Source organism: Hyla sarda, chromosome 4, assembly GCF_029499605.1.
Source record: "Hyla sarda isolate aHylSar1 chromosome 4, aHylSar1.hap1, whole genome shotgun sequence".
NCBI lineage: Eukaryota > Metazoa > Chordata > Amphibia > Anura > Hylidae > Hyla > Hyla sarda.
The window spans coordinates 176,751,942-176,772,587 of NC_079192.1; the positions used below are offsets into that span (position 1 = coordinate 176,751,942).

The 20,646-nt window shown below is 44.3% G+C and overlaps 1 protein-coding gene across 5 annotated transcripts in view; it reads right to left on the reverse strand.

The window, feature by feature from the left end:
• The window catches only part of CA12 (carbonic anhydrase 12), a 153,320-nt gene that overhangs the window by 39,008 nt on the left and 93,666 nt on the right, over positions 1 to 20,646 (reverse strand). For 3 of the 5 annotated variants that reach the window (XM_056572856.1, XM_056572854.1, XM_056572857.1), the window contains exon 3: positions 3,504 to 3,524. The exons of 1 other annotated variant lie outside the window; for it this stretch is intronic. In XM_056572856.1, coding sequence (XP_056428831.1) covers positions 3,504 to 3,524 — 21 coding nt within the window. Of the gene's footprint in view, positions 1 to 3,503; positions 3,525 to 4,599; positions 4,691 to 20,646 lie in introns of those variants that run through there. One more of the 5 variants, XM_056572858.1, reaches the window with a different exon arrangement.

Sequence of the window (20,646 nt, forward strand, 5' to 3'; positions counted from 1 at the left end):
ACTAATCGACAGATCGCCCGTTGCGATCCTCCTGTATAATGTATAGATGCGGCGGCCGCTCTTCTTTGGTCCCCAGCACTGACGTATATATACACATATTCATATTTCCCGCAGAGAGCTGTGATTGGCCAGATGGTTCCAGCCAATCACAGCTCTCTGTTGGATATATGAATATGTGTATATACACACACACACACACACACACACACACACACATCAGTGCAGGGGACCATAGAAGAGTGGCCGCATCTATACATTATACAAGAGGATCACAGTGGGTGTCAGTAGTTACATCCGCTGTGATCTTTCCTTAACTGCAGGTACTACTACTCCCAACATGGAGTATACTCTGCTCCATGCTGGGAGCTGTAGTACCTGCATTAATAGACAGATCACAGCAGCGATCTGTCTATTAATGCAGATACTTCCGCTTCCAGCATGGAGCAGAGTGTACTCCCATATTGGGAGTAGTAGTACCTGCAGGTAAGAACAGATCACAGCGGGTATCACTACTGACATCTGCTGCGATCGTCCTGTCTATATAGCAGATATGCAGCGATCGCATCTCTGCTCTGTACTCCGGCCAGCCACTCATTCATATTTCCCTCAGAGCGGCGATTGGCTGCAGTACAGGTACTACTACTCCCATCATGGAACAGTCTGTTCGATGCTGGGAGTAGTAGTACTACTACCTAAATTTTTTTTTTTTAAATAGAGAAATATAAAGTGAAACAAACACAAACACACACACACACACACACACACACACTTTATTAAAAAAAAATTATAAAAATGTTGTTAAAAAATATATACATTTCATTTAACTTTTCCCCCCCCCCCCATCACTGCTGCATCCCTTTTTTTGGGTACCCAACAAATTTTGGGTACCAAAAAAACCTGCCAAGTGCAATTTCCACACAAAAGAAAAAAAGCAAGAAAAAACGCCAGAAAAAATGCCAGATGCAGGAAATTGCATTTGCGTTTTTTCAGGCATTTTTTCTATGCAAAAAAACGCAGGACAAAAAACCAAGTAGAAGCTTAGCCTAAGTGCTCTCTGATGACACCTGGAACTGTCCAGTGTAGAAGCAAATCCCCATAGCAAACCTCTTCTACTCTGTGCAGTTCCTGAGACAAGCAGAGAGCACTGTTGCCAGACAGTAAAGAACAACTCAACTTCAGCAGCTGATGATTATTGGAAGGATTAAGATTTTTTAATAGAAGTAATTTATAAATCTGTTTAACTTTCTGGAGCCATTTTTTTCCCTGGAATACCCCTTTAAGCATTCAAATTTTCTGACAAAAAGTTGCACTTTTTTTTTTTTTTTTTTAAAGTAGTACAATAACAAAAGCATGTAAATAGGCATATCGTTTTAATCATATTGATCCACAGAATAAGGAGAAGGCATCAGTTTTACTGTAAAGTGCACTGTGTAAAAATGGTGGTATATGGAGGAGATTTTATTTTGTACAGGCTCTTTTCAATGTTATGTAGAAGTCTACAGGAAAAAAACACCAGTAAAAAGGGCAACCTTAAAAACACCACAACCAAAACACTGTGGGGGAGAGATTTATCAAAACCTGTCCAGAGGAAAAGTTGCTGCATTGCCCATAGCAACCAGATTGCCTCTTTCATTTCTGAAAATGAAAGCAGCGATCTGATTGGTTAATTATGGGCAACTCAGCAACTTTTCCTCTACACAGGTTTTGATAAATCTCACATTGCAAATGCACCAGAATTTTTGCGTAATTTGCACCAGAAATGGGTATACATGACTTAGCACCGCATTTATTTTGACAAATTCAAAAGGGATTATAGCCTATAGGAGGCAGAAAAAGCATCAGCATTTTGTCTAATGATTCTGGTGTAAAGTATGCAAACTAAAAGTAGGTGTAAACTTAAGCCAATCAGCCTGAGACACCTTGTTAATTTAAATCTAGCGCATTTAAAGATTGCACTGTAAAAGAATAAGACATTTTTAGTAAATCTAGACCAGTATAGGTAGGCTTTTCAATATACATCTTACTGCAGCATATTTTATTTAAACAAACAATGTGTGAATTTAGCATTAACCCCTTAAGGACGAAGGACGTAAATGTACGTCCTGGTGCGGTGGTACTTAACGCACCAGGACGTACATTTACGTCCTGTACATAACCGCGGGCATCGGAGCGATGCCCGTGTCATGCGCGGCTGATCCCGGCTGCTGATCGCAGCCAGGGACCTGCCGGCAATGGCCCCCCATCCGCCATTAACCCCTCAGATGCCGGGATCAATACAGATTGCGGCAGTACGTGATTTCAATGAATGATCTGATCGCCCGCAGTGCTGCTGCAGGGATCCGATCATTCAGAGCGCCGCACGGAGGTCCCCTCACCTGCCTCTGTCCGACTCCCGGCGTCTTCTGCTCTGGTCTGAGATCGAGCAGACCAGAGCAGAAGATAACAGATAACACTGATCTGTTCTATGTCCTATACATAGAACAGATCAGTATTAGCAATCATAGTCCCTATGGGGACTATTCAAGTGTAAAAAAAAAAAATAAATGTTAAATAAAAAAAAAAAAAAAGTGAAAAATCCCCTCCCCCAATAAAAAGTAAAAGTCAGTTTTTTACTATTTTACCCCCAAAAAGCGTAAAAAATAAATTTAATAGACATATTTGGTATCGCCGCGTGCGTAAATGTCCGAACTATTAAAATAAAATGTTAATGATCCCGTACGGTGAACGGCGTGAACGTAAAAAAAAAGTCCAAAATTGCTACTTTTTAAATACATTTTATTAAAAAAAAAAATTATAAAAAAATGTATTAAAAGTTTTTATATGCAAATGTGGTATCAAAAAAAAGTACAGATCATGGCGCAAAAAATGAGCCCTCATATCGCCGCTTATACGGAAAAATGAAAAAGTTATAGGTCATCAAAATAAAGGGATTATAAACGTACTAATTTGGTTAAAAAGTTTGTGATTTTTTTAAGCACAACAATAATATAAAAGTATGTAATAATGGGTATCATTTTAATCGTATTGACCCTCAGAATAAAGAACACATGTCATTTTTACCATAAATTGTACGGCGTGAAAACGAAACCTTCCAAAATTAGCAAAATTGCGTTTTTCTTTTTAATTTCCCCACAAAAATTGTGTTTTTTTGGTTGCGCCATACATTTTATGATATAATGAGTGATGTCATTACAAAGGACAACTGGTCATGCAAAAAACAAGCCCTCATACTAGTCTGTGGATGAAAATATAAAATAGTTATGATTTTTAGAAGGCGAGGAGGAAAAAACGAAACCGTAAAAATTTCATAGTCCTTAAGGCCAAAATGGGCTGAGTCCTTAAGGGGTTAAAAAGATTGGACAAAAAAAAAAAAAAAGTCTACTAAACGCGCCTAGTCCTAAATTACAGAACACACATAATTTTCTCAACCTAAAATAGATACAAAAATCAAATATGTGCCTTGATGTAATGTTACAAACACATATTACCAGGTTGGCACTTACCAGTATATGCCCAGCTGTGTCCTGCAAAGAAAAGGAAACTAGATTATTATTAGTATTATTGCTGTCATCCTATCAGATAGGGGGAAAAAAAATCACTACAAACGTCATTACAAGTAAAGTAAACAGAAAGGGAATTTCTCTGCACTAAAAACAGAATGCTACCACAATGTTCAATGATTTCAAGTGCACATGTAGCAGAGCTGAGTTTTGAATATTTAGTGCTTCATTGCTTTGGCATCAAGACGACGTGTGTGTTATCTGTAGCCTCAGGCTACTTCATAGAACAAAGGTATATTTAGCAAGCAAAACATGCCAGAAAAAATGCAATACATAAATGCATGTTCTAGACACTTTTGAGGAAAAAAAAAAAAAAGAGGGTTGTATTGGTGTAAGGTAAGAAAAGTGTCTAGCATGTATACAAACTGCACCAAATCATGCTGCCTGCACAACCATAATACTTTTGGTCCAGTGTCTGCCTGTCTTGTCTTGTTTTATACTGTCTAAATAAAAAGATCATATACGGTAAATCTCCCCAGTGGTCCTTCACAGAATTTTTACCATGCATAGTAACCAATGTTCCCTATCTGTTTTTAGCCTCTAACATTTCAAACATCCATTGTATTAAAAAAAATATATATATATAAATAAATAAAATTTAAAAAAATAAATTAAAAAAAAACAAGAATGGGTAAACAATTTATAAAAAAATATAAATAAATAAAAAAGAAGAGGAACATATTTAAAGAAGGCTGTGTTTGGGAAAAAAAATATCCCAAACCATGGTTAGTGCTTTCTGTATTTCACTATATCACAAAGCAACGTCCATCCCTGTTGTATCTGTATATGTAAAAGAAATAAGTCTAGCATTGGAGTCTATACATTGAAGTAGTAAAAGACGCATTGCAATAAAAAAAAATAAAAAAAAAAATATATATATATATATACATACATACATACATACTACACACACACACATACAAATTCTTATTACTTTACTTGCACAGTGGATATTTTGTTACCATGAACCACATTTACAAACTCCTGCACTAAAAGCCTTAAGCAAAAGTTGAATAGATAAAGTGGGGAATAGCCTTACCTCCAGAGGCAGCCTGTATACCAGGCAAGACTACTAAGAAGAATAGCAGTGTGTACATCTGTGCACGTTTCAATGGCAGGAATAGTATCACTGATTCACCTCTGTTCCCTGGACTATTCCTCTCTCATTCACAGTGCCTGCACAATAACCTCTCAGTTTCATCAGTTTCATACAACTGCTATGTTGTAGCTCAGCCCAGAGCCTTTCGTCACCAATAACACAGCACAGCTTGTTACCTGGCTCAGTCTCCTCCTTCCTACCTGTGCTATATCCCCAAAGGATGATCACACCTGAAAGTGACACTTCACAACCTGAACATTGTTCTGCAGAATGGTTAGAAGAGGGGAAAAGAAAATCATCATTCCTATAAACGAATCCGCATAACATAAGCTCAAAAAAGTCTACACTGAGGGTCAACATTTTCCAAAATCTTTTTTCTGTTATTGATGTAAAATATATATATTTTTTTTTTATATGACTTTTTGTTTCATCCATTAACCTGGTTTCACATGCAGTGGTAGTGTGCTGTGTGGCCACTCTGTATGTGGTAGATGGCAAATTGAGACATTTTTGCTATGTGTTATTGGCCATGCAGTTTTTAGGCTAAGTTTTCACTTGGTTTTTTTCTGGCAGTTTTTGGATATCTGCCACTGCAGTTTTTGAGCCAAAGTCAGAAGTGGATCTATAAGGGAGGAGAAGTGTAAGTCCTTCCTTTATATGTCCTATTCCTTTTGAATACATTTCTGACTTTGGCTCAAAAACTGCCAACAAAAAAAAACAAAAAAAACAAGTGTGTTTTTTGGGTTTAACCCCTTAAGGATGCAGCCCTTTTTCACCTTAAGGACTGAGCACTTTTTCGCAATTCTGACCACCATCTCTTTACGAATGAATAACTCTAAAACGCTTTTACGAATATACTGATTCTGAGATGGTTTTTTTCGTGACATTCTACTTTATTTTGGTGGTAAATTATCGGCGTTACTTGCATCCTTTTTTGGTGAAAAATCCTCAAATTTCATGAAAATTTTGAAAATTTAGCATTTTTCTAATCTCTACTTGTAAGGAAAATGGATATTCCAAATAAATTTTATTTTTATTAACAAATACAATATGTCCACTTCATGTTGGCATCATAAAATGGACATATTTTTGAAAAAATTAGAGCGCTTCAAAGTAGAGCAGCAATTTTCAAAAATTTCATGAAAATTGCAAAATCTGAAGGGACAGATGTTACAGAACTACAACTCCCAGCATGCCTGGGCAGTCTAGGCATGCTGAGAGTTGTAGTTTGGCAACATCTGGAGGGCTACCATTTGGGCACCACTGTAACAGTGGTCTCCAAACTGTGACCCTCCAGATGTTGCAAAACTACAACTCCCAGCATGCCCAGACAGCCTTTGGCTGTCTGGGCATGCTGTGAGTTGCAGTTTGGCCTTCGTAGTGGTAGTGGCCTTCATTCCCCCCCCCTCCCCCCAATGTGGTTTCCCTACCTGAGCTAGGATCCAGCAGTCTCCAGCGACGATCGGGGGTCCCCAGGCATCTTCTCCTCCAGGTACCTGCCTCCATTTTCTCTCCACATTCCCCTCGACATCCAGGGGTGGGCAGAACGGGGGTTGCCATGGCAACCCACTGTCCTGCCCTGCCATTGGTCAGAATCAGTTCAGACCAATGGCAAGGGATAGGAGGAGATCGCAGCACTGCAACCTCGCTCCTATCCCTCAGGATGATCAGGGCTGTCACTGGCAGCTCCGATCATCCCTATTTTCCAGGTGATCGGGTCACCAGAGACCCGATCAGCCCGGAATAACAGAAAATCGCATGTCTGAATTGACATGCGATTTTCTACAATCGCCGACATGATTTCAGCAGGCATTCCGGTCCGGTCCCCAACTGGCTAGCGGAGGGGACCGGAATTCCCACGGGCGTATGCATACGCCCCACGTCCTTAAGGACTCAGGATGCAGGGTGTATGCATACGCCCAGCGTCCTTAACCCCTTAAGGACTCAGCCCATTTTGGCCTTAAGGACTCAGACAATTTAATTTTTACGTTTTCATTTTTTCCTCCTCGCCTTCTAAAAATCATAACTCTTATATTTTCATCCACAGACTAGTATGAGGGCTTGTTTTTTGCGCGACCAGTTGTCCTTTGTAATGACATCACTCATTATATCATAAAATGTATGGCGCAACCAAAAAACACTATTTTTGTGGGGAAATTAAAACGAAAAACGCAATTTTGCTAATTTTGGAAGGTTTTGTTTTCACACCGTACAATTTATGGTAAAAATGACGTTTGTTCTTTATTCTGAGGGTCAATACGATTAAAATGATACCCATTATTATATACTTTTATATTATTGTTGCGCTTAAAAAAAATCAGAAACTTTTTAACCAAATTAGTACGTTTATAATCCCTTTATTTTGATGACCTCTAACTTTTTTATTTTTCCCGGCGGTATGGGGGCTCATTTTTTGCGCCATGATCTGTACTTTTTTTGATACCACATTTGCATATAAAAAACTTTTAATACATTTTTTATAATAAAATGTATTAAAAAAGTAGGAATTTTGGACTTTTTTTTTTTCGTTCACGTCGTTCACCGTACGGGATCATTAACATTTTATTTTAATAGTTCGGACATTTACGCACGCGGCGATACCAAATATGTCTATAAAAAATGTTTTTTACGCTTTTTGGGGGTAAAATAGGAAAAACGGACATTTTACTTTTTTATTGGGGGAGGGGATTTTTAACTTTTTTTTTAACTTTTACTTTTACATTTTTTTACATTTTTTTTTTTACACTTGAATAGTCCCCATAGGGGACTATTCATAGCAATACCATGATTGCTAATACTGATCTGTTCTATGTATAGGACATAGAACAGATCAGTATTATCGGTCATCTCCTGCTCTGGTCTGCTCGATCACAGACCAGAGCAGGAGACGCCGGGAGCCGGACGGAGGAAGGAGAGGGGACCTCCGTCCGGCGTTCTGAATGATCGGATCCCCGCAGCAGCGCTGCGGGCGATCCGATCGTTCATTTAAAATCGCAAACTGCCGCAGATGCCGGGATCTGTATTGATCCCGGCACCTGAGGGGTTAATGGCGGACGCCCGCGAGATCGCGGGCGTCGGCCATTGCCGGCGGGTCCCTGGCTGCGATCAGCAGCCGGGATCAGCCGCGCATGACACGGGCATCGCTCCGATGCCCGCGGTTATGCACAGGACGTAAATGTACGTCCTGGTGCGTTAAGTACCACCTCACCAGGACGTACATTTACATCCTGCGTCCTTAAGGGGTTAAAAGGTTAAAAAAAAAATGCATGAAAAAACGCCTGGAAAAACGCCAGTGCAATTTCCTGCGTCTGCTGTTTTTTCTGCAGTTTTTTCTGGCGTTTTCTCATTTGTGTGGAAATTGCACCTTGGCAGTTTTTTTTTGGTACCCAAAATTTGTTGGGTACCAAAAAAAAAAAAAAAAAAATGCAGTAGTGATAAATAATAATTTTTTCTAACGAAATTTATATATCTTAGGCTGGGTTCACACCACGTTTTGTACTTACAGTTCCCGTATACGGCTTGGGGGAGGGGGGAATCGCGGCGCCCGCACTCAGCCGTGTTCGGGAACTGTATTTAATGCATGTCTATGAGCCGACTGGAGTGAACCGCAGCCGCCGGTCGGCTGCGTTTTCAGCCGTATACGGTTTTTGCCTGCGGTCAAGAAACCGCATACGGGCCGAAAACGTAGCCGGCGGCTGCGGTTCACAGACATGCATTAAATAGGGTTCCCGAACAAGGCTGAGTGCGAGTGCCGCGATTCCCCCCCCTCCCCCCAGCCGTATACGGGAACCGTAAGTACAAAACGTGGTGTGAACCCAGCCTTATAAACAAAATTTTAATTATTTTTTAGTAAAGTGTGTTTATTTTTTTAGGTAGTACTACTACTCCCAGCATGGAACAGACAGTTCCATGATGGGAGAAGTAGTACCTGTACTGATAGACATATCGCCCGATGCGATAGTCCATAATATAGCAGAGATGTGGAGCGGCTCTATACAGCGCTCGCATCTCTGATCTGTACTCCGGCCAGTAATGTGAATAGAACAACACTCACTCATATTTTCCGTCCAGAGTGGTGATTGGCCGGATGGTTGCAGCCAATCACAGCTCTCTGCGGGAAATATGAATATGTGTATATATACGGCAGTGCAGGGGACCATAGAAGAGTGGCTGGCCGCATCTATACATTATACAGGAGGATCGCAACGGGCGATCTGTCAATTAGTACAGGTACTACTACTCCCATCATGGGACAGTGTGTTCCATGCTGGGAGTAGTAGTACTACCTAAAAACTGTAAAAAATAAAGAATAAAAGTGAAACACACACACACACACACACACACACACACTACATTTTTATTATTGTAGGCTACATTTTTCAGGTCCCTGCTCACCCACAAATTTATCCATGTTTTAAAAATTAATAAAAATGTTATTATAAAAAAGAAAAATTTCGAAAGATACAATTTTTTCTTTCACTACTGTATCTTTTATTTTTTTATTTTTTATTTTTTAAGGGTACCCTACGAAATTTTATTTAAAAAAAGGTCTCTTTTTTGGATCACTTTTTTGGATCGCTAAAGTCCAAAAAAGAATAAAAACCGCTGGCAAAAACGCCAGAGTTAAAACCCACATATCGTTTTTCTTGGCATTTTTTCACTCTTATAGACTTCTATGGGAGAAAAACGCCACGATTTAAAAAAATAAATAAATAAATAAAAATAACGCCAGTGGCTCAACATGCTGCGGTTTTGGTAAACCGCAAAAAAAAAAAAAAAAAAAAATTTGAAAAACGCCAAAAGGATTAAAAAAACGCCAAAGTGAAAAACGCCAAGTGGAATAAGAATTTTGCAATTTCTCATTGATTTACAGCTAACATTTTGGCCAAAAAAAACGACATGCGGCAGAATTTGTGTTTTTCTTGGTGCTTTACAAAAAAATAAAATAAATAAATAAAATATAAAAACTTAGAAACTTAGCCTTAGAGAAAAACACATTGGGGGAGATTTCTCATTGCTGTCTTTAGAAAATGTGTTTTGAACAGATTTATCATACTATCTATCACATGGGGGCTGATAAATTGCGGTAAACATGTGTGACTTTTTGAAAGTGCTTTCCAAAGGCAGTTTTGTAAGCCAGGTGTAGATTTGCAGTGTTTGAGGGTTTTGCGACTAGCAACCAATCAGATTGCTTATTTCAATTTTAACAAGCCCTCTGAAAAATAAAAGAAGCAATCTGATTGGTTGCTATAATTGGCTATGTTAGGCTAGGTCCACGCTGCTTTAGTACTTGTTTGAGTAGGTTATCACTAGGCTCCTGTGCTCGTTAAGTGTATCCATCGGTATCCCGCTGATAACGGATGCTGATGTATACTGTTATCGGTAGCAGCGTACCCCATTCACTTCTATGGCCGAACACACCTAGTGACTCTGTATTCGCTAGTTTAAAATAGAACATACATTGAGATAGAACATTCATACCAGAAGGGGTCACTAGGGGGGGGGACCTGTATCATTGCCTTTAGACTACTTTTCATGTCTACAGATTTTGCGCAATTGTGCTTTTTTTTTTCATTTGAGCTGCGTTTTTTTTGGTGGATGATTTTCTAAAGTTGTCACCTGCTTGGTGTATCGTAGACAACTTAATCCAGTGGACTGGAATGTATCATTTGCGCAAAAAAAACGTCGATTTTTTTTGAGCAATTGCTCTTTTTTGTGCAAAAATCTACTAAAAATCTACGAGTGGTAGGAAGGACACGTAGAAAAGTGTCAGACGCTGGACGATGCAGGAGCCAGCCCTCAGCACTGCGGCTCTTGCACATCCCCCAGCTGCGGGACTCTGTTGGGACATTTAGAACTACTACTCCCATCATGGACAGACTGTCCATGATGGGAGTTGTAGTCCTGGGGCTGAGGTGCAGATCGCAGTAGGTCATTCTCTAGAGACCTGCAGCGATCCGCTTTTATTAACTTAATAAGCCGGCGGTACAAGCGCTACACTGCGCTGCCGCAGGCTCCTGTATACACTGTCATAATTCATAATCCCCGCCGCCGGGAGAGGGGAGCTCTGATTGGTGAAAAGCTATTAACCAATCAGAGCTCCCATCTCCCGGCGGGGATTATGAATTATAAGAACTGTATATAGGAGCCTGTGGGCAGTGCAGTGTAGCCGCATGTACCACCAGCTTGTATAGTTAATAACTGCGGATCGCAGCAGGTCTCTGGAGAATGATCTGCTGCGATCTGCCCCTCTGCCCTTGGACTACTACTCCCATCATGGGACAGAGTCTGTCCCATGATGGGAGTAGTTGCAGTACCGCAGTGCTGCTGAGGGATGGCACTTGCACATCCCCCGGCTGCGGGACATTTAGAACTACTACTCCCATCATGGATCGCACCGGGTCATTCTGCAGAGACCTGCTGCGATCAGCATTTATTAACTGTAAATTCGGCTACATCGCGCTGCCACCGGCTTCTATATACACTGTCATAATTCATAATCCCCGCCACCGAGAGAGGGGAGCTCTGATTGGTCAATAGCTATCCACCAATCAGAGCTCCCAGGCGGGGATTATGAATTATGACAGTGTATATAGAAGCCAGCGGCAGCGCAGTGGAGACGCATGTAGCACCGTCTTTTTAATTTAAATGCGGATCGCAGCAGATCATTCTGGAGATCTGCTGCGATCCGCATTGCATAATGCCATTGATGGCGGATTGTGCAGGTCCTTTGTGCATTCCGCCGTTTATAAACAGCAGTCAGTTAACCTGGTGATGCGCGGCATTGCACGGGTTAACTGGCAGAAGTCCCGCTGTTTCCAGCAGGGGACAACTTCTGCAACTCCCCCCAGGACCATCTGTCGATGGGCCTGGTCAGCGATCACTGTGATTCGTCCCTGTAGACCAATCACGGTGAATGAGCTGACTGGGGGGTAAAGTTAATTTCCCCTGCTCTGCCCGCCGCTAGAAGTCCGAGCAGAGCAGGGGAAGATGACGCCGAGAGCTGCGGCGGGGACTGCGGCACTTATGGCACAAGGGTTGGCGGCTGCGGTGGCAGGTAAGTGGAGGAGGCGGCAGCATCTGCATCAGAGGCAGCAGTGAAGCTCTTCACTGCTGCTTCTGGTAGTTTCAAAACTACAACTCCCAGCATGCCCAGACAGCCTTTGGCTTTCTGGGCATGCTGGGAGTTGTAGTTTTGCAACATCTGGAGGGCCGCAGTTTGGAGACCACTGTGCAGTGGTCTCTAATCTGTGCTCTTCCAGATGTTGCAAAACTACAACTCCCAGCATGCCCAGACAGTCCAGGCATGCTGGGAGTTTTAGTTCTGTAACATCTGGCCCTTCAGATGTTGCAACATCTGGATTGCTACAGTTTGGACACCACTACACAGTAGTCTCCAAACTGTTCTCCTCCAGTTGTTGCAAAACTACAACTCTCAGCATGCCCTTCGGCTGCCTGGGCATGCTGGGAGTTGTAGTTTGTTTTGCAACAACTGGAGGCACACTGGTTGGGAAACATTGTCTGTTTCTTAACTCAGTGTTTCCCTACTGGTGTGCCTCCAGCTGTTGCAAAACTATAACTCCCAGCATGCACTGCCAAACCGTACATGCTGGGAGTTGTAGTTTTGCAACAGCTGGAGGCGCACAGGTTGGGAAACACCAAGTTAAGTAACAAACTCACACTGTTTTGCAACCAGTGTGCCTCCAAGTGTTGCTTAACTACAGCCCCCCAGTGAGAGTTTTAGTTTAGCAACAATTGGAGGCTCCCTGTTTAGGAACACGCTGCATTATATGCGCTCTTCTCAGGGGCGAGCACAAAAAATGTACTAACCCATATTTCTTGCTTTACTTTTCATTTCAGATGCGTGAATGCGGAGGACTACGTCAGATTTGGTGGACTGCGACGATGACCAGCATTTTTTTTATTTCAATAAAATGGTTAACAAGGGCTGTGGGGGAGTGTTTTTTAACTAAAAAATTTTTTCAATGTGTCTGTGTTTTTTTAGAATTTAATTTTCAGGGTTAGTAGTGGAAGCCGTCTTATAGACGGAATCCATTACTAAGCCAGGGCTTAGCATTAGCCCCAAAATCAGCTAGCGCTAACCTCCAATTATTACCCCGGTACACACCGCTACAGGGGTGTTGGGAAGAGCCGGTACCAACAGGCCCGGAGCGTCAAAAATGGTGTTCCTGGGCCTAGGTGGTAACAGGCTGGTTTTATTTAGGCTGGGGAGGGCCAACAATGTAACAATGGTCCTCGCCCACCCTGGTAACCTCAGGCTGTTGCTGCTTGGTTGGTATCTGGCTGATACTGAAAATAAGGGGAACCCTATGCGTTTTTTTTTTATTATAAATATAAAAACGTGTGGTTCCCTCATTTTTTCAGTATCAGCCAGATACCAACCAAGCAGCAACAAGCCTGATGTTACCAGGGTGGGCCACGACCATTGTTACTGGCCCTGCCCAGCCTAAATAATGCCAGCCTGTTACCACCTAGGCCCAGGAGCGCCATTTTTGATGCTCTGGGCCTGTTGGTACCGGCTCTTCCTGCACCCCTGTGGCGGTGGGTACCGGGGTAATAATTGGGGGTTAGCGCTAGCTGTTTTGGGGGCTAATGCTAAGCCCCGGCCTAGTAATAGATTCTGTCTACAAGATGCCTTCCACTACTAAGCCTGAAAATTCTATTATAAAAAACACAACACATTGAAAAAATAAAAAATAAAAAAACACTCCCCCACAGCTGTTCATCGTCGCAATCCACCAAATCTGACATAGTCCTCCGCATTCACGTATCTAAATTTTGAAGAAAACAAACAAAAAGTTTAGTCCATTTTTTGTTTCCAAACACCAGTAAGAACTCTAGAAAAAAATGCAAGAAAAACTGACATAACGCAGGAAAAAGCTGGGACAGTTTTTCTGGCGTTTTTGCTGTTGGACAAAAAACATCAATGGAATCCGAGCCTCAAAGCAATAGAGCAAAATCCCTGTGTCCACTTTTCCTGTGAGGTGTAGATCAGGTGTACAAATAGAACTGTGTGTAAATTTAGAACTTTGCATGAAATTTATCATGTGCCTTGCACAAGTATGGTAAATTTGGTGCAATTGCACTACATTTAGACCACCCAAAGTGATCTAAAAAAAAGACGTCTACCTACACCAACATTGATACATGTCCCCCTAGGTGACTCCATTCGGCCATAAAACAAAATGGGGTCTGCTGCTCCTGTTAACATTCTGTTTCCGGCGGGATGCTGATGGATACGATTAACAGGGACAGGAATGTAGTGTGGACCTACCCTAAGAGGGAGATTTATCATTGATTTACCTGCTGTTTTATGGCTGTGATTTCGTGCACCATTTTTGCTCAGTGATATTTTTGTACAAAAGTTTTGCACCTTTTCATTTAGAATATTTTTAGAAAACTTGGCTGTGATAGCCAGTGCTTAGATTCTGCCATTGCAATGGGTGTATATATTATATATATATTTATATTTATTTATTTGTGGTCAGGACTTTGAACTGTGCATGGGCTTACCTGTTACCTCCTGCCAAGGCCACCTGCAAGAAACTAGATTTACCAAGACCTAACACAAAACTCTACTTATAACATAGAACAGCGGTTGAGGTGTGCCTGAAAACCGCGTCGAGGGTCCGCCTATAGAGGGCAAAAATACACCACCAGTTAGTGTAAATTGAGTATCATTTATTTATAATGCCAAAAATTGAAATGCCTCTGCCATTTCCCTTGAGGGATCTGGGACATAAGTGGTATATGCATCAGAACGCCACCTCCCCAACTTCTGGATGACATGTACACGCACCTTGTGCCTGGAGGCCGCCGATGCTGCTCCTATGCGGAATGAGTGACCTGAGAACTCTCTGGGGTTGTGTCCTAAAGTGCCAAGCAGCGTGCGGACATGCGATGTGAAAAGAGAAGTGGTAAGAGCACCCCCACCGAAAGGCAACAGTGGCGACTCCGGAGGCTTATCATGGAGGAACTCAACCAGTTGTGCCAACACCGCCACCGGGCACCAGTTGTTACCTGAAGGAAAATACTTAACCACCGCCCCCCACCTGCAGGTTTTTGTGACAGACAGTGAAACTTCGAACCAAGAACCCTGCCACCTTAAATGAGCCTTCTGTGGATGTGTCGCTCCCCACCTGACACATGAAAATTCACCCGGCCGGAGGAAGCCATAGAAGGCTAGATAAATGGCAGATTTGATTATCAGACTGCGCTCGAAGCCAAACGGGTTATTGGCTAATGCGTCAGACTTGGCTCGGAACAGCTCGCCGCTGATCGGTTTCCTGAGAGGTGGCGCTGTGGAGCTACGAGCCACCACCCCTCTGAGCGCAGCCTTGACCGCCTGAGATGATAGGATGACAGCCTGTCTGGGTGGGATAAAGAAATGAAATGCTGAATGCCCGAAAGGTAAGATTAATAGTGCTATGAGACAGGTGCAGAGAAGAGTGGCAGAAACCGATGAAAGATAGAATGATAGTGGTGTCGTAAGAAAAGGGGATGCTATGTTGAGACAGATAGGACCTAAAGGTGTCGTGTGCTGCATGATAGGCCTTTCTGGTGTTGGGGGCTAAGGTGTCCGACATTAACTCCCGGGCCACCTGTGTGTAGTAATTCAGTCCAAGATTAATTGTACCAGGCAAGGGGGTTGTGTTCCTACTGCGTCTGCTTGCGGAGCCACCTGTGAAAAGAGATGGAAATTAGCCCTGGACAGAGCATCTGCGGCCGTGTTGTCTACCCCCGGTATGTGTCTGGCTACAAAATTGAAGTTGTGTTGTAAGGACACCCAGACTAACCTGCGCATGAAAGACATGACAGAAGCATGCCTGGAACTGCCCTTGTTGACTATGGCAACTGTCGCCTGATTGTCACACTGAAACTCCACCGTCTGCCCTGACCACTTGTCGCCCCATGTCACTGCAGCTGCTACAATGGGGAAAACCTCAAAAAGTGCCAAGTGCTGCTGAAGCCTGCCAGAGCCAATACCTGATTGGACCATTGGCCCGCCATCCACTTGCCGCCCCACACTGCACAACAACCGGTGGAAGATGACGCATCAGTGCAGATCTTCGGGGACAACTCGGAGGCTGGTGGGACAAACATAGCCGTCCCATTCCATTGTGCCATGTACCTATCCCACATGTTCAGGTCAGCCAGGGCTTGGCAATCTAACCAAACCCTACTGTGTCGTTGAGGGACACCATATAGCAAAGACAATATTCTGGATACGAACGCTCTGCCCTGCGGAATTGCTCGCATAGCAAATGCCAGCAAGCTCTGCAACTCGCCCTTGGTCGTGACCTGGGAGACCGTGTACTTGTGGATAGTGTCTCTGATACGGTTGAGTTTGTCAGTGGGCAAGCTGACATGCATTGCGACTGAATCTAGGATTACTCCCAGAAAGGTGAGACACTTAGTTGGACTGACCGTTTTCTTGGGAGACACTGGCACCCCAATATCAGTGAACAGTTTCAGCAATCTGACCAACTGGTCCGGCTCTTCCCTCGGCCGACTGAGCAGAAGAAAGTGATCCAAATAATGGATGACCTGGCTGCATCCAGAGACATTAACCAGCAGCCAGTGCAATGCCTGGGCCAGTTGGTCAAACAGCCATGGGCTGCTCTTGCATCCGAAAGTCAACTTGGAAGCAAAATAATATGCACCCTGCCATTTGAGCCCGAACCATTGCCACTGGTCCCTGTGCAACGGCAGCAACTTGAAGGCATCTGTGATATCCGCCTTCGCCATCCAAGTCCCTGGGCCGAGCGCCAAGATGACCTGAATAGCCTGGTCTATGGAAGAATAGTGCATACTAAACTCTTCGGATGGAATGAGAGAGTTGATACCGGGGACAAGTGACCCATGAGGAGCCGACAAGTCAAATATCAGTCTCTTTTTCCCATTGAACTTGCCTGTTACCACCCCTACCGGACTGACCCTCCAAGACCTGAATGGAGAAACTAACAAGGGGCCAATCATATAACCTTTCATTAGCTCAACATTTATTAATTCAGTGACAACAGCGTGATCGTTTACGGCAGACAGCAGATTGTCACATTCAAATGTGGCCTGCGGCAGTGTGACCATGCCGGCGTGGAAGCCTCTGTCAAAACTATTGATCAACCACTGGACCCAATCTGGGTCCGGGTGATCCGCGAGCAGAGCGGCCAGGACTGGGGTACGTACCCCGCCTAGTCATGCTGGCCCTTTCTGCCTACATGCAGAGCCCGGATGTGCCCTGAAGCAGTAGAAGCAGACGTGTAATAACCTGCAATTGCTGAAGTTGCACAAAGACATGTTATAGTTGTTACAAATTTGTGAGCCTCCGAGATAGTGTACTGGATGGCCCAACTTATCCACGGAAGGTGCGGACCTGCTGAAACTGTCCGTGGAAGTGGAAGGTCTGGCTGCGCCCTGCGCGCCCTGTTGAGCCAGCCCTACATCACGCCGTAGTATGCGTGATTGATTGACAGGCGGCACATGCGGGGAATTTGAGATTGCGAAGTGGCTGCAGAACATCTATTGAATCTTCGATGCTCCAGTCCGTGAGGTACCCATCTTGGCTGAAGGCCGCCGCTGCCATGGCTGAGAAACTTCTAAGATAATCGTAGAAATGGGTACCACCGTATTTGTATGCGTATTCAGTAACCCTCAGCAAATACAGGTCGAGCTCCTCTCTGCGCTCCGGTCTGGCTGAGCATATCACCTCCCTGCATTTGCTGAAGGCAATCACAAACTCGTGGATATTTAGCTTCCTCCAAGCCCTGTAAGCTACAGAGGAGGGCGTCCCTCGAACGGAGCTTCTAGCTGGTGTATCAGGGATGGACATCGGGTCCTCTATGTCTGACACGTGAGACATGACCTGTCCGGGCCGTAACGGGTGCCGGGGAAAAAAAACGGTAATCATGAGTGACCTGATATGAGAAACGTGTACCCCACTTGCTGAGTACTGACTGACCTTACCACCACTGTAACACAACAGTAAGACGCCTGAAACGAACAGCAAATCGACTAACACCTGTGGACAACCGAATACATACTTAATGTTAGCTTACAGCTGCAGGTGACTGCCCGTGCAATGTGGCCGAACCCAAGAGTGCTGACCGTAGTGCCAGTGCGACCCATAGTACCACCTGAATAGATTGAAACGAGGCCTGACCGTGAGTCTGACCGAGAACGTGTGCATGACGCGTATAGTCATGAATAACTAAACCGTGAACACCTCCTGACTGCGAGTCAAGATTACAGTGTGCACCGTTTCTAACTAACTAGCAATGGCTCTGAAGACGTGTCAGCAACCACCGCAGGCAAGTGGTCACCCTTGAAGAAGAGTCAAGATCGCAGTGACCACTACCCGTGTAAACTAAATGCTCTGTATGCGTGACAGTAGCAATGATGCCTTGAACCCTATCTGACATGTCGAGTCAGATATACAGTGATTCAGGGCCTATGTGTAACAGTAGCAGTGCATAACATTAACTAGTGTAACAGGAGTATTAAGCATTTGAACTGAAATGACGTGAACTAGTGTCTGCTAGCGAAAGTGATGACCACCGTGAAACGTGAATAAATAACATGAACAACCGCCGTACGGTTGGTACTGCCCGTAGCCAAGTTTGCAATGACCAGGAACGTAACGACCACCTAACTGGATACAGACCACCCAATCTGCAAGAGAAACTAACAGTGTTCTAACCATTTGGGTTACGCGCCACCTACCACCTCTGACAGATAAGTGCTGGCACCCCCCAGCCCCCCCCATGCCTGAAACTACCCCAACCCCACTAATTACTTGACTACCCCAAGCCTCCGACCCGGTACCCCGATATGCATGACCACCCGCCCCCCCAAACCGAAACCACAGTAATATGGATTATAGTATTATTAACTTACAAGCTGCCCCTTGTCTGCGACAGTGCATGTGTCAGGAACTGTGGCCTGACACCGGTGCACCATAAGCCAGCCCCTCATTATTGCATGGTACCAATAAGCCTAACACATTTCCTCACACACATTTTTATTTTTTTTTTCCAGCGCCACCTGCCGACCATCCGTGGAGCTATGCCGCCGGCTCACTGGCATGCTGTGACTCTGCCCGTTCAGAGCCCGCGTTACACGTGAGACGCCGGCACAGGGAGACCCACATGGGTCGCGTCTCGCCGCGCCTGCCATGCCGCCAGCTGCCGCTGGATCCAGAGGCCGTATTCACTGCGGCCAGCCCGGGCACACGCTGCACCGTCGGACCGCCGCCTACATTACGCGCTGGGTGCCGGAGCCTGCCCGCCAAACGAGGGGAGCAATTGCAACAGACCAGGGCCCCAGTAAATGAAACCTGCCGGACACCCGGCACTTACCTGCACCACCACACACCTGACCCAGCGTACGCAACGAAAGAACCCCCGCAATTTCGCCAACCCAGCATACGCCCAGAGGGAGGGGCCGATGGCTGTTAAATAGCCAAAGCCCCTCCCACAAATTCAGCCTGATAGGCTTCCCACATTATATATATATATATATATATATATATATATATATATATATATATATATATATATATATTTATTTATAGACTGCGCTTTTGATAAAAGGTGCAAATTTGGACGCAAACCATGCTTTATTACTGCAAACGCATACCAAGCAAAACCAAGCTTACAAACGTGACATGCCACAGCAACATCAGGTTTTCTAAAAGGAAGTATGCATTATAGGAATTATAATAGGGAAGTATGCTGAAATATATGACAGTAATGATCTTAAATAGTTTGTTTATTGAATAATATATATATATATATTCCATTTAAAATATAATACACTACATGAATTCATATTAACGTTTCGTGATACTAGGTTTCACATGATGGCATTACCTCTGAATTTCAGTGCTGGATTCTGCACTGGAATGGGGCACAGAGATTCCACTGCAGCAGAGTCTCATTGAAGTCAACGGGATTCTTCTGTGCATATGGCAGTTTCCTTGCCAGATGTTATTTGGTGCGGAAATTCCGATTTCTGTGTCTACAGAAAGAACGAGCACATTCATTATTTCTGCAGACTCCACATGGAATGCATAGCAGTCTATAAGTGCATTCCTGTGCGGTCCTAGTGCCGCAGTTTGAGGAATGTCCGCATGGAGGTTCTCCGTGCAGACATTCCAAAGTGTGAACATAGCCTTAGGGCAGTGTTTCCCAACCTTTTTTTGGGTCGGGGCACCCCTCGGAAATTTTTTTTTCCCCCGGGGCACCCCTACCGAGGTTGACGAGCAAAAAAAAAATAATTTTTTTTTAATTAAAATAAAAAACTATGAACAAATTCCTATGCACAGGGATGTGGAAATCCTATAGCCCGACGCCCGGGACAAGTAGTTTTGGGTGCTGGGCAGGTGAATTGTTTATAGATTTAGCCCTGTATCGGGCTAGCAGGGTCAGACAGACGTCCCCCTTATTTTTCTTTAATGTCGGTGTGAGGCGCAGGAGCCGATGGAAGTCTGCACCTCACACCGGCGCTCAGAGTGTATGGAGGGGGCGGCGGCCTCCAGCTGACTGCAGAGTCCCCTTATCTCCCCTCCCGGAGGATGGACGGAGCTCAGAAGACACAGCAGGGTGAGAGAGAGGATGTTGACAGCTCCGTGCACAGCTCCATCCCCCGCACACAGCTCTATCCCTCCCCCCCTGCTCTGTCTAGACAGGACCTAATCCACCACGGGGAGGTTGCTTGTTTGCACGGGGAAAACACAGAGCAGGGGGGGGAGCGGGGGAGGACGAGGACGGAAATCTCACCTCACACCGGCCGGGACTACAGCTCTGATGTCCACTCATGGCCGGATCAGGTGAGGAGGCAGAGAATACAGGCGGCGGCAGGAAGGGTGGTTATATATGTATGGTGTGAGTGTATGTGTGATGTGTGTATGTGATGTATGATGGGGGGGGCAGCGGCAGGTGTATGTATGATGTGTGCATATGTATGGTG